Source organism: Aspergillus sydowii, assembly GCF_001890705.1.
Source record: "Aspergillus sydowii CBS 593.65 unplaced genomic scaffold ASPSYscaffold_9, whole genome shotgun sequence".
NCBI lineage: Eukaryota > Fungi > Ascomycota > Eurotiomycetes > Eurotiales > Aspergillaceae > Aspergillus > Aspergillus sydowii.
Window position 1 is genome coordinate 835986 of NW_024467867.1, and position 13890 is coordinate 849875.

At 50.3% G+C, this 13890-nt stretch overlaps 5 protein-coding genes across 5 annotated transcripts; 4 read left to right on the plus strand and 1 right to left on the minus strand.

The window, feature by feature from the left end:
• Positions 1-1801: 1801 nt before the first annotated feature.
• On the plus strand, positions 1802-3881 carry ASPSYDRAFT_1182194 (sugar porter family MFS transporter; the record flags this gene model as incomplete). The annotated part of the gene is made up of 8 exons (XM_040840379.1): positions 1802-1978; positions 2104-2223; positions 2282-2397; positions 2452-2531; positions 2583-2796; positions 2844-3151; positions 3204-3494; positions 3558-3881. The coding sequence occupies exons 1-8, from the start codon at positions 1869-1871 to the stop codon at positions 3879-3881; spliced, it is 1563 nt and encodes a 520-aa protein (XP_040700416.1). The 5' UTR covers positions 1802-1868.
• Positions 3882-4393: 512 nt separating this feature from the next.
• ASPSYDRAFT_59883 (allantoate permease family MFS transporter) lies at positions 4394-6347 on the minus strand (the record flags this gene model as incomplete). The annotated part of the gene is made up of 7 exons (XM_040849767.1): positions 4394-4445; positions 4497-4677; positions 4763-5111; positions 5180-5599; positions 5672-5877; positions 5950-6045; positions 6110-6347. 7 exons carry the CDS (start codon positions 6345-6347, stop codon positions 4394-4396), a joined length of 1542 nt encoding a protein of 513 aa, XP_040700417.1.
• A 1093-nt stretch (positions 6348-7440) lies between these two features.
• ASPSYDRAFT_59884 (amidase family protein) lies at positions 7441-9170 on the plus strand (the record flags this gene model as incomplete). The annotated part of the gene is made up of 2 exons (XM_040849768.1): positions 7441-7655; positions 7709-9170. 2 exons carry the CDS (start codon positions 7441-7443, stop codon positions 9168-9170), a joined length of 1677 nt encoding a protein of 558 aa, XP_040700418.1.
• A 1063-nt stretch (positions 9171-10233) lies between these two features.
• ASPSYDRAFT_1182199 (uncharacterized protein) lies at positions 10234-11497 on the plus strand (the record flags this gene model as incomplete). Its single annotated transcript, XM_040840380.1, has 3 exons — positions 10234-10455; positions 10508-11218; positions 11384-11497. 3 exons carry the CDS (start codon positions 10234-10236, stop codon positions 11495-11497), a joined length of 1047 nt encoding a protein of 348 aa, XP_040700419.1.
• A 260-nt stretch (positions 11498-11757) lies between these two features.
• Positions 11758-13463, plus strand: ASPSYDRAFT_91870 (uncharacterized protein; the record flags this gene model as incomplete). Its single annotated transcript, XM_040852565.1, has 6 exons — positions 11758-11881; positions 11945-12218; positions 12291-12825; positions 12881-13050; positions 13138-13386; positions 13436-13463. 6 exons carry the CDS (start codon positions 11758-11760, stop codon positions 13461-13463), a joined length of 1380 nt encoding a protein of 459 aa, XP_040700420.1.
• Between the last annotated feature and the right edge of the window lie 427 nt (positions 13464-13890).

A 13890-nucleotide genomic window follows, 5' to 3' on the forward strand; every position in this document is an offset into this window, starting at 1 on the left:
AAAACGGGGGGTGTATAATTTCCCACCAGCCTGGATGTATCGACGGTGAAGTTCGTACTGGGACTCATCGTATCCTTCAGGCTTCTGCAGGGGATGTCTATTACTCTCGTCGTCTGTTAGAGGGAGCCGGTAGGAATAGGCCTGGAGATGCTGGTCTCCGCTCCCAGGTTCACCGAAAGGCTCGGGAGAGATGCCGTAGAGGGTCCCACTGGATGGATCACCGTGGATACGGTAGGGGTCGACTGGGACGTCGAACTGGGTGTACCGCGTGTCATCTCGAACTCCGGCGAGACTCTCGTTGTACTGGCTGGAGGATTCGCGGCCTATGGTAGTGGTAATCCCCGCAGCAGCAAGAAGATCTCCTTCGTAGGTGGCTTCGATGAAGTACTATAGAGATATTAGAATGGGCCCAAGCGGAACACATGGGTTCAACCTACTTGAGCACTGATAGTTTGTCCATTTGTCAACTGTACTGAAGTGACTGCAGAGCCGTCCTTTGTAACAGCAGAAGGATGCTCAATAAGCGATGCCTTCTATATTTAAGTCAGATCAGTTAAGCCACAGGAGTGATTAAGGGACTCACATTGATGATAACTAGCGAAGGATACTCTGCAAGCCAGTCGGAAATGATTCTCTCCAACACGGACGACTCAAACTTCCACACCTCAGGGACCTTGAGCCGCCTAGATAGAACATCTTCAAGCTGCTCCGTCCGTCCATAGTGTTTACTGAGTCGCCGATGCAGTTCTAGCGCAAGGCCGCCAACCGCCGTGCTGTTTTGGAACTCAACCTGGTTGTCGATATCTGTTGAGCCCAGACCTTCTATCTGGATTCCTCCTGATCAACGCATTAATTACAATGATAAGAAAAGTTAAGAGCAATGACTCACCAATGTGCTCATCTGGAGATATTAGGACGGTCCTTCGTCCCAGCCGTGCAGCTTGGATAGCTGCAGCCACGGCCCCCGACGTCGAGCCATATACGGCGATATCAAACATGGTCATCCTTGGAATATCCCAAATATCGATGTTTTCTCTATATGAGAGTGTCCCCGATCCTGGAGAGACCACATTCGGAGGTATTAGCGGGGGAAAACTTGACATACACTAGAAATACGCTTACCCCAGACTGTGGGTTGGATGATGGCTTAGCCGACCGGAAAAGCGACGACTCGGGTTTGGGAGGGCAAAATTCCCAAAGGGCTCAGGAATATCTTGCCAGAGGGATGGTTTTAGCCCCAGGAAGGATGGACAGTCTGCGTGGCTAATTTGCAGAGTCAGTTACTCCAACGCGGGGGGTTAGGGCTCCACGGGTAGCGTAGCCCCAATCCCGGAAATGGGAACTGCTTCAGAAAGACTACTATGAAATGTCTTTATAATGTTAGCGATAGTATAATATAGTCATGGGGGTATGCTTATAATATATGTGAGATGTATGTAGTTCTTGCGCTTGACTTGTCCTGTCCGCAGCCTGTTTGTATATCTGCAGGGGCAAGGGAAGGGCTCGGAGCTGACTGTTGAGAACGTGCTACTGAATCCTGAAAGTATACAAAAAAAAGGATTGAGCGTTTACCCCTGTTTAGCCGTTAGACTTCGACAGACGGACTTTGAAGATAATCAGCAACCAGCAGCCAGGATAGAAGCTGAGGCCGGAGAGACCCCGTGGGGACACTAAACAAATCTGCAGACCACCCCGAAAGTTGGAGTAAATTCCATGAATCGCGGAGAAGCGAGAAATGAAATGAGAACTGACCCGGTGGATTTTTATTTAAAGACGGCTGTTTGGTTTTTCCACATCATATCCCTGTTCATCCTTTTGCAAATTGTCGTCTCCATTGACTTTGCTCAAGCAGTCATTCAACCGGCAAGATGGCAGGAGGAGGAAAACTATATGTTCCCAAAGAGGCCTGGGCAGATTGCACCGTGCCTTTGATACTGATCTGTATTCTCTATTCAATGGGAAGCATCTTCTTTGGTGAGTGAGCTTGTGTGGTTTCAATGAGGATGGGGTTTTGTACTGACGGGGTTCTCTCCGAAGGCTAGTACGTCCTGTCCGATCTGTGGAGATAGCGTGGATATTCCTGACTCAATAATTTCAATTTAGTGACGGGGCATCATTTGGTGGTGTCCAGACATTTGGGCCGTTTCTGCGGAAGTTTGGAAAATGGAGCGAGGAGAAGGAGAATTATGCAATCCCCACCTATATTGTCTCGATGATGAACAGGTAGAGTAGCCTTTGGGCCCTGGCGGACTGGGGATGCACGTCTCTAACGTGAATATAGTTTGCCAATGATTGGAAAGTTTCTGGGAGCTGTCACTGTTGGACCGATGATTGAGAGATGGGGTCATCGTCTGTCCATGGCCATAACGTGTTGTGTTCAGGTGGTAGGAACAGTCAGTAAGTTCCAACACGCCAAACCATGAGCAGGGAAGTGATGCTGACACTTCCTAGTCCAAGTAACAAGCCATACGCCGGCGCAATTCATCGTCGGCCGGATGCTCATCTACGGTGCAGTCGGCTTGGTAGAGAATGTAAGTCAACTGTGAGCTCTTATCAAGGAAAGCCCTAACACCCGAGCATAGGTCGTACCAACCTACGAGTCGGAAATCTGTCCAGCACCGCTAAGAGGATTCTGTGTGGGATCTATTCAGCTGTTCCTGACATTTGGATCACTTATTGCCGGTGTCGTGAACGAGGGACTGTCCAAACTCGACACTGATGCTGGATGGACGGTTGCAACAGGCATACAGATGGTCCCAGCTCTAATCATCCTGACTGGGCTTTACTTTACTCCAGGTACCTCATTATGCTTATTCCGAGTTATAAGCGGCTAATATTATCAGACTCTCCGCGTTGGTTAATCTCAAAGAACCGGCGATCCGATGCCCTGAAAGCCCTGAAGATGTTTCGACCTAAACAACAGGCTGAAGACGGCCATTGTGAGCTGGAGATTGTTGCTCTGGAGAATTCCGACAATATGCAAGAGAAAGCACCTTGGAAAGCTCTTTTCAACGTGTCCAATCGACGCCGCACTTTCATCGCACTGGTGATCATGTCCTTGCAGCAGCTGACAGGCGTCACCTTTAGTAGCTCTTATGGCCCAACGTTCTACAAACAAGTTGGACTAGGTGACAAGGCATTCGCATACGCTGTAAGAGAACCATTTCTCTCGTGAAGTATGGTAAAGACTCATCCATAAACAGGCTATCAACAACGCCGTCTCCGTTGTCACCGCAGTCATCGGAATGTACATGTTCGACGTCTTCGGCCGCCGCGACCTCACCTTCCACGGCTGCTGGGGCCAGGCCCTCTTCCTATGTCTGATCGGTGGACTGGGAGCAGAGCCAAGTCGATCTACATCCGAAACAAACGGCATGGTAGCCTCTTTCATTCTCTATGCCGCCATCCTGCACGCCACCCTGGGTCCAGCAGCATACATCACAGCCGCGGAAGTTGGAACAGCCACCCTGCGTGAAAAAACAATGGCTATATCGGTACGTCTTTAACAATGGCCCCTCCAAGTCTAGGTAGCTGACATACTGCTGGTGGAACAACAGACAGCATGGAACGTCGTCGTCGGCTTCGGCGTCGTCTACTCAACGCCGTACCTCCTCTCAACACCTGGTGCGAACCTCGGCGCCAGACTCGGCTACGTATGGGGAGGATGCGCCGCAGTCGGTGCTATCTGGGTATGGTTCTTCATGCCTGAGTTGAAGGGACGCAGTTTGGAAGATGTCGACGAGCTATTTGCTGCTGGTCTCCCGGCATGGAGGTTTAAGCAATATGAGTGCACAGGGATCAACAGGGACGTGTATGCTAATTACCAGGCGAAGTTGGGGGATGGCAAGGATGAAGAGAGAGTTGAGCTGGAGAATGTTTAGTTATCTAAACTTTGTATTCAGACCATCCCTGATGATTCTGGCTCCTTCCAATCGAATACTGTCCACACCGGGTCGTACCTTCCCGTAATGCATTGAGTGTCAGATCTGGATAGGAAGGCACGATCGAAGTAAAAACATAAAAAGGCAAGTGCGATAGACCGCCCGTCCATGGATACAGTCGTTACTTCCTGTTCAGGACGCGGAATCCAGTTTCGGCCCTAAAAGGAAAGCACAACCCAGGTAGCGTTCTCAAAGGGAAGGCAGCAGTACGTAGTAGTATAGTATCTACCATGGTGGCATTGGTGGCATATGCTTAACGCGAAAATGTGATGACAGTTCTATATATGAACAGCAAAAAATATACTGGAGTAATGGAAGATACAAGGCAGCCTGGTCTTTGGCTTGTTTACCGTTTGTCAATATGTATAACAAAACGATATCCTTGACTCATAGATCCCCAACAGTTTCAATCGTTAAATATATACCATTGTAAGACCATAAATGCAGCCGCTTCACAGTGAGTAAACAAAATCGAGGTTCTCCCGGTCCGTCAAATCGAGCCATCTATGAAGCCATTAGCAAGGCACAGGTACGAAGTAGGATAGTATCACTTACTCTTGATCCTCCAGCCTCACATAGCCAGGATCCGCGCGAAGCACCGCCTTACGCTTATTCTCCCTACGATACCAGAACCGTATAGCCACAAGAAGCAAGCAGCATACGGCCCAGCAAACGATGATCGTGATCTCGGCAGGAACGTAGCGCGGTGCATCTTTGGGGAGGAATATCTGCGGGCCTAGATTCATTCAGTCGGTCCAAGTTAGCTAGCCATCCATGAATTTCTTTCCTTGTCTATGGAGTCCACTCCGGTCATATCTTACCGACGATATTCCCAGCGCAATATCCAATCAAGTATAGCGCCGCAACAGTCGTCTTCTTCGTGTATCCGGCCACGTTTGACGAAATCAGAGACAGTAGCGCCACAAACCCCGTAGCATTTGCCTGCGTCATGTAGTATCCAATCAGTCGGCCGGTATTGTCTGACAAGGGCAGTGCAACGATGAGCACCATTCCCACGATCGCTGCAACCTGGCCGCCGAGACTGCTCATGAGACACTCGCGGGTGATGTGTCCCACGTAGCCGCTGGCCAGGAGCGAAATAACTTCTACTGCGCCACCAGGGACGCCGTATAGGAGGCTTTGCTGGGAGGTGAAGCCGAAGTTCCGGATCTGCGTATAATAAGATACATTAGTCAATCGTTCGAACAGCAAATTATAACTCCAGAGGTAGGGCGTACAAGCTGGCTAAAGAAATTGGTCAGGCCGCCATTAGGGATATCCGATACAAGCGCGTAGAGGAAGAAAGCCCAAGTCATTGGATCCAGGAGCGCCTCTTTGACCTGATATAGTTTGAAGTGCTTGTTCCCGATACCCTGTTGGTTAACGCGCACGCGAGCGACGGCCAGGGCCCGGTCCGCCTTTTTCAACCACCAGGCATTTAACTGGCTATCTGGCACAATAACAAGAAAGATCAGGCCAAGGACCATGGTCAGTACACCGGTTACCAGGAACAGGACTTTCCATGGCGCGATGGCCGATCCGTTCTTTTCGCTGCCTACTGCGATTCCGTACGCAACTAGGCCTCCGACGATCTGGCCAACTCCGTTGAAACTGAACCAGATGTTCACGCGGCTGTATTGCTCGTATTTTGTGTACCACTGGCGTTGCAATCTTATTGTTAGAAATTCATACCCACCAGGAATTCGACATACAAAAGGGACAGGGCACACCTGAGAAGTCAAGAGCGTAAAACCCGGTGTAACAGCCGCCTCGAATATCCCCAGAAAGAGACGAATGGCAACTGCGCCAGGGTAGTTCACCACGGCAGCGAAGCAGGCGAGAACCAGGCCCCAAATCACGATGCAGGCGGCTGAGTATTTGCCTAATGGTAGCCACTGCAGCAGGCGGCTTGTCGGATACTCCCATGCGAGATAGCCTAGCAATACACCGTGTAAGCCGACATTCATCCATTCATCCGATGAAAACAAACAAATCGAGGCAGCCGAACCAATATAGAACAAGCTTCCTAGCCATTGGTACTGGTTTCCGTGGAGACTCAAGTCCTCTTCAAGGCCCATAACACTCGCATAAGACAAGGCCGTTTCTATACGATGATCAGTTACTGGTTTCTGACGTGGTGAATCTGCAGGAAATGGGTCTCTTCGCACTGTCGAGATAATTCATGCCGTAGACAAAGCACATTATGGGCATGATGTGCCAATCAACCGTACGCAGTAGGCGGCGGTTGGTCGCTTCATCGAGCTCGATCGTTTCTCCTTGAAGGGCCTCAAAGGCCCTCATGGCCTCGTCCACGTCATGTCCATGCTTTTCTATCTTTGGCTCTACGTGGCCCAGTTGATCTGTCTTTGCTGGCGGGGCAGATTCTGTGTTCACGGCGTTTGACATTTTGCCTTCGCAAAGAATATCCACGTATTTTGGTCTGACGGGGGGTTTCCTAGCACAGGCAAAGAGCTTTCTGATATCCCAAAGCAATAAAGTAATATTTGGATAGTCCGACAAATGCAATAATCATGAAAGTTGAGGATGACAGTCGTAAGATCAACGCCTCCTCTGCAAGCGTCAACTGTCCCACGCCTCTTCATACGAATTGATAAGACGAGGGGTTTATCTTCGGCTTTGATGAAGAGGGGATGCGGGGGCTGGGATTCATGTTGCATCAACTCCACAACTTATCGGGGACTAATGTGGGATGCAGTCTTTACATTGGTCTATGCATTGATCGGCACGTCGAAGGTCAAGTATTGGCAAAGCTTCGTTATCTCTTTTCTGAAGTGGAGGAGCAAAAATAAAACCTGGTATGGATTGTCGGTGTATATACGGTATGTACGGTGTTCATCCTAGCCCTAACTACGGCAGCCACTAATTCATGAACTCAAGGAGAATCTCCCGTGAAGTCTGCTCTCTGTTAAGCCTGGGATCAGTGGCTAAATGGTTTATTGGTATAAGCTCTATATTGTTATATAAATAATATGCACAATATACTAATACAATGTATGCCACCGCTGGTTAACGGCTAGACATAGTACACGTTCATTACAGCGCGAAGCTCTTAGTATGCACACTCCGTTAAATACACAGTCCAGCATAACTTGGATAAAGACGCATCTTTCTAGATATAATAGGACGTCCAGCTCTTCCACTCACTCTGCAGGGGCCCCCTTGACTAGCGATGATTGGCTGTGTTGAGATGCTGTGGACCCACGATCGGACGAGTCCCTGCGAGATCGAGAGGAGTGCAACCAGCAGCACTTTACGATTTCTCGCTTGAACTCATCGATATCACGATTTTGCCCCGTCAGCCATTCTTCTTTTTACTTCTGGCAGTCAATCGTTTTGTCATTGGGTAAAGAAATCGATTCTGCGACCCAGTATTATGACACGGGGGTTTCTCGCAGGGGCGACGGCATTTCTCGCCGCTGTCACTCCCCTCGTGGCAACCGAGAATAGTAACGGCAATCAAGAAATCGATGCCTTGGTCATGTCGCAGGTTCTGACGGACCCTTATACTTATGACTTCCCTCCTGTCGACGCTAATGGTGCGGATCTGTTTCCCATGCGCCCTTGCAAGGGGCACCAGCTGTTGGAAGCCAGCATCGATGACCTCCAGCAGTTGCTCTCTGCTGGCAAACTCACCACTGTCGACTTGCTGCAGTGTTACTTGGAGCGTATCTACCAGACAGACTCTTATTTGAAGTATGTCCCCGCCACCCCTTTTCTAGTATTGAAGTTGCTCATAACATCCCCAGTGCTATCATTCAACACAACCCCGATGCCTACAAGATTGCTAGGTCTCTAGATCAGGAACGTGCCAGCGGCAGAGTCCGCGGTCCTCTTCATGGGATTCCCTTCATTGTCAAAGATAATATTGCAACCAAAGACCGCATGGAAACGACTGCCGGCAGCTGGGCTCTCTTGGGATCCGTGGTCCCCCGCGACTCCTTTGTTGTTGATCGTCTACGCAGGGCCGGTGCTCTGCTTCTGGGCAAAGGTGCTCTGAGCGAATGGGCTAGCATGCGCTCCAACGACTACTCCGAGGGTTACTCGGCTCGGGGAGGCCAGTGCCGTAGCGCTTACAACCTCACTGTCAACCCTGGAGGCAGCAGCTCGGGACCTGGTGTCGCCGTTGGAGCAAACCTGGTTCCTTTCGCCGTGGGAACCGAAACTGATGGCAGCGTCATCAACCCTGCGCAGCGCAACGCCATCGTCGGAATCAAGCCTACTGTCGGGCTGACCTCTCGCGACGGCGTCATCCCCGAGTCTCTCAACCAGGACACTGTCGGTTGCTTCGGCAAGACAGTGCGCGATGCAGTCTACATCCTAGACGCCATCTATGGCGTGGATCCGCGTGATAATGCAACATTCGCACAGATCGGCAAGACTCCCAGTGGTGGTTACACACAGTTCCTTACCAACAGGACCGCCCTCCAAGGGGCCAGATTTGGTCTACCCTGGGAATCCTTCTGGGCTTTAGGCGACAGCGACCAAATCGCGCAGCTGGTCGAACTCGTTGAACTGCTCGAGGACGCCGGAGCAACCATCGTCAACGGCACAGAACTCCCCCATTACAAGACCATCGTCTCTCCCGACGGCTGGAACTGGGACTACGGTTCCACTCGGGGCTTCCCCAACGAGTCCGAGTACTCCTATGTCAAGGTTGACTTCTACAACAACATCAAAGCCTACCTCGCTGAGCTCGACAACACAGACATCCGCTCCCTCGAAGACATTGTTCGGTACAACCAGGACAACTCCGGCTCCGAAGGCGGATACCCGTCCATCCACCCAGCCTTCGCGTCTGGGCAGGACGGGCTCGAAGCCTCCCTCGCAAGCAAGGGGGTTATGAATGAAACATATTATCTGGCTTTGGAGTTCTGCCATCGCACAACACGCGAGGAGGGCATCGATGCTGCACTCAAGCTAGGTAACAATACCGCCCTGGATGGACTCTTGGTCCCTCCCGATGTGGCGCAAAGTATCCAGATTGCGGCACAGGCGGGATACCCTGCGATTACTGTGCCGGCAGGCACGAGTCAGGAGTCGGGGATGCCGTATGGGCTGGCGATTCTCAATACTGCGTTCTCTGAGGCGGCGCTGGTGAAGTGGGCTAGTGCCATTGAGGATTTGCAGAAGAGTACTGGCACCAAGTGGCAGAGGAGTTTGCCTGAGTGGAGGGGGTACTTGGTTCGCAATTTGCCTGTTCCTCTGTGATAGACTTTTTACTTTATATAATATAATGCACGCTCATAAGACTAATAATAGTATTTTCATTGCCACCAATTCTGTAAATCTATAGCTTCGTCCTAAGGCTTCCTCTCGACAGAATAAAAGCCACAAGGTAACCACTCCTAAACCAGACCAGGCAAGCCAGGCAAATTCGGTTCACTGTGGATTATATCTCATCTCAGGCATCGACACGATCACGATAAGGTTCGGAGACCCACCACGACATCACCACCACGATGAACCAGTGGAACGTGCACGGATCTGCACCGAGCCGTCTAGACGTCGTGCTACTGTGGAAAATGTGTATCTAAAAGACTGATTCTCGGGCTGGATCTTGAGGATAACTGTTACTTCACTTGCACTCGTTGTAAAACACATATTATCTTCGTAGAGCACAACGGTGGAACGATGGATAAGGATCAAAGTCCACACTATCTACAATATAAAGAAGGACGTGTCAGCTGTATCCAGTTCACCTTTTCTCAGCTGTTGGCATAGGAGTCTTACCAAGTGCGAGCTACGCCCATATAAGGATGTAGAGTATCCGTGCTCTTAACAAGTTCAGCCAGGTTTGTCCAAGTCATCTCGGGGCGGCCAACTGTAATTGAGGTACAAATTTAGATCCTGACCCTCTTTGCATCTGTCCAGCCCTGAAGATCGTCTCGCTGTCTGGAATGGCGCAGGCTTCTAGAACGGTCCCCTGCAACCTCGCTCTTAGTCCTGGTTCACCCAAAGAACGCAGACCGCAGCTTTGCTTCGCCTTTCCTCTTCCGGTGCACTGAATATGGAACCGGACATGGTCAATACGTCCGGTGTCAGGATCTTTTGCGTAGTTCAGCAAAGTTTGACGTCTTTGCCTCTGCTGGTTTTACAACCCCTCGGGTTGAAACTCCATATGCCACCACCACAGTAGAGCTTTTGCACAGGCCACTGGGGATTCTGCGGTTCTTATCCACACGCTCGTTCTGACTTGTGGTTCTTTTCCTTTCTTTTCTTTTTTTTTTTTTTTTCCTGTTGTTTAACTGCTGCGTGGTGTAACTTTGGGAGGATGGACTCTATCCCGGCCGATATTCAGGCGGCTGACGCTGCTGGCCAGATTCCAAGTGGAATCAGTCTGGAGTACCTCGCTGAAGCCTACGACAAGCAGGTTATTATAGGCGTTATCGTGTTGGTCGTTGTGAGTTTCGTGGTGTTGGTTTTACGATGCTTTGCTCGTGTCGTCCTGCTGAAGCGCACTGGAATTGATGACCTATTGATGGTATTGGCGATGGTATGTACTCTCATAAACTTGGTTCCCTGCTTGTCTCACCTCTTTCTAATAGATTATTTATATCCCCATTGCTGCGCTGTGTATTGTCTTGATAAACATGGGCAGCGGCCGTCATTTCGAGTACATCCAATATGTCCTCCCCAGGGAGACAGTGCGCAGGACAGAAGTGCTGGATTTCGCCTGTCACATTCTCTACACCAACGCTCTTCTCTTTGCCCGGTTCTCAGGTCTCGCCTTCTATCATCGTGTGGCGGCCCCCAGTAGCAAGCTCTACCATGCCATCAACGCCGCCTTCATATTTCTCAGCGCCTGCTACCTCGCTCAGCTCTTTCTGCTGATCTTCCACTGCATCCCCGTCACCGGCCTCTGGCCATACGGATGGCAAGACGACTCTAACGACTATAGATGCCTTAGCTGGGGCCTCGTCTACTCCGTCATCTCCGCGCTCTCTCTCGTCTGCGACTTCGTCATGTTCACCATCCCCGCCATCATGATCAAGGGCCTCCGGATCTCCCTGCGCAAGAAGCTCCAGCTCTCCTGCGTTCTACTCCCCGGCGTCCTAGTCGTCGCTATCTCCACGACCCGCCTCTACCTAGTCATCGTCGGCCAATGGTCTGACGATGGCTCCTGGGCTTACAATGCCATGCTTGCCGTCGAGAACGCCGAGATTGCAGGAACCCTAATTGCGCTCTCGGTGCCGGCGCTGAAACCGCTCTTTATCAATCTCTTCTCGCGTCTGGCTTCTCTTAAGTCGTTGAGCAGGGTCCGTTTGTCTCATGGTTCTCCCGGTGTGAAACCAAACCCGGATGTGGGCGCTGATCATCACAAGTCCACGCCGAAGGCCTCGCGCTGTCTGTTGGATGCGCGGGGGGCGCTCTAGTCTGACACATGTATAATGACATTATCTGTTCTATGCTGGATTATCTAGTTTAGGGGCTACCGCTTTAGTAGAATAGTAGAGCCCCTATCCCTCCGAACTGCCGGAATGCGCTGGGGAAAACCCATCCAGCGGTCTGACCAGGGTTACACCATGCATCCCTAGTTGATGTCTTGGAGACAGACGGTCATATCCGGTAGCCCAAAAAGTCAAAGTAAATAGTCGATCGCAATGGCCGTGCACCTATATTACCTACGTGATAGGTCGCGGACGTGGGTTATATCTCCAAGTGCATACCCCGCATTTTATACGGTGTTTGGACATGGATTGAAGGTATTTATACCGACAACATATTTTCCTGCTAGATGTAGCAGAAGACTGTCGGGGTATTATACTAAACGACAGAGACGCGTGCGCAGACCACAATGGCAGACACGATGACAAACACCGTTACCAAAGGCCGTAAGATAGGCCCTATTTCCGTACCAGCCTATCGAACACCTCTTATGCAGGTCATTATGATTGCCATGGTGTGCTTCCTGGTAGTTGGTGCGTTCTCCTATTTCCCATCTTAAGAGACTACAAGGGCTAACCCGACTGACACCACACCAGGCATGTTCAACGCCCTAGCCTCCCTCGGGGGCGCAGGCCAACTGACGGCAGATCTATCCAACAAGGCAAATACAATTCTATACGCCATTTTCGCTGTTATGGCCCTGGTATCCGGCTCGTTGTACAATTACTTTGGCCCTAGGATAACTCTGGCTGCTGGTGGTGTGGGATACGCGTTGTATTCTGCTTCATTCTGGTGCTATAACCACACGGAAAATGAAGGGTTCGTCCTATTCTCAGGGGCAGCCTGTGGAGTATCAGCAGCTTTTCTTTGGTATATATATACATACATATACATATTTCCAAAAAGTGATATGGTATTTACTGATTTATTTTCCGCACTCAGGACAGCAGAAGGGGCAATGTTAATGTCCTGCCCCAAAGAAGACCAAAAGGGCCGCTATATCAGTCTCTTCTGGACAATCTGGAGCATGGGCGCCGTCGTAGGCAGTATCATCCCTACAGCGCAGAACTGGTCTAACAATTCAGCCGGCCGCGTCAACGACGGCACATACATTGCGATATTTGTCCTGATGCTCGGCGGCTCGGTCCTCGCTCTGTGCCTCGTCCACCCTAACAAGGTTATCCGCGATGACGGGACAAAGGTCTACGTAGCCCGTCATGCGTCGCTGGGAACAGAGTTGAAGAACGCGGTTAGGGCTGTCCAGGTTGAGCCGTGGATTCTCCTCTTCTTCCCTTACTCGTTTGCTGGACTCTGGTATGTTGTTTACCAGAGTAATGACTACAATGCGTATTTCTTTAATGTGCGTACGAGGTCGTTTAACTCGGTCTGGTATAATGTTGGTCAGATGCTCGCCGCGGGTTTGTTGGGCTTGCTCCTTGATATTAGATACTTCAAGAGGCGAACGAGGGCTTTCGTGGTAGGACACCACCACGTTTCTACCGTGATCTCTATAACTGATATTGCCATGTTAGGGCTGGGCCATTATGTTTATCGGTACCAACGCCGTTCTAGTCGCCGGTGTCTTCCCACTACGAGAGTCCAGCCGAGACCACCCAGTCAGCAAAGTCCTCGACGTCACGGAGGCCAAAGCAGCGCCTTACATCGTGCTATACTTCTTCTACGGCTGTCTTGATGGAGCATGGTAAGTACTTTTACTCTTACTTTTACTTTTACTCTGCACGCAGAGCGACCTCCCCGCTAACGACGATACGATTGCAACGTATTCCAGGCAATGCTACGCCTATTGGATAATGGGAACTCTATCCAACGACCCCCTCGTCCTGAGTATGTACGGTGCCTTCTACAAGGTCTTTGGTGCGGCGGGGAGTGCCATCGTTGCTAGTCTAGACTACCGTCGGACGTCGTATGCCGCCATGTTCGGGTCATACTGGGGTATCACTGCGGGATCTCTCATTGTGCTGCTCCCTTTGGTTGTGAAGCGCGTTACCAACACCAGCATAACGGTGGATAGTGTCGAGTCAGCCAAGGTGGCCGATGAACAGGACGAAGATGTTGAAATGAGATAGATTCGGCCTATCTCAACTATTAGTCTAATATGCTTCTTAATAATTAAGATGGTGTAGATTTGGTTCTTTCTAATTAAAGAATGCTGCCGTGGTCGCACTTTCCTTCCACGTACGAAGGCCAGGTCCAGAATAGGAAGTAACAACCGTTTCTATGGACAGCCCATCGCGCTTTCCTTTTGAAGGATATCGATGGCATGGGGTTCTAGGGAAGTGATGTGGCATGCACCTTCCTTAACAAACATGCTTAGAGAGAAACAAGGCACCTATTGCTAGGGTGCTACTACGCTAGGAAGTATATTGCAATCATAGATCATCCATGTCTAATCTATACAGTAGGTATTATACAGGGAGCAGCGAGTCGTAACCCACAAAGCCCAAAAGCATCAAACGCCACGCATATATGCAACCCATCTATCCCAAACGCCTTTGCAAAGAATACGCGATTCTTAAAAATT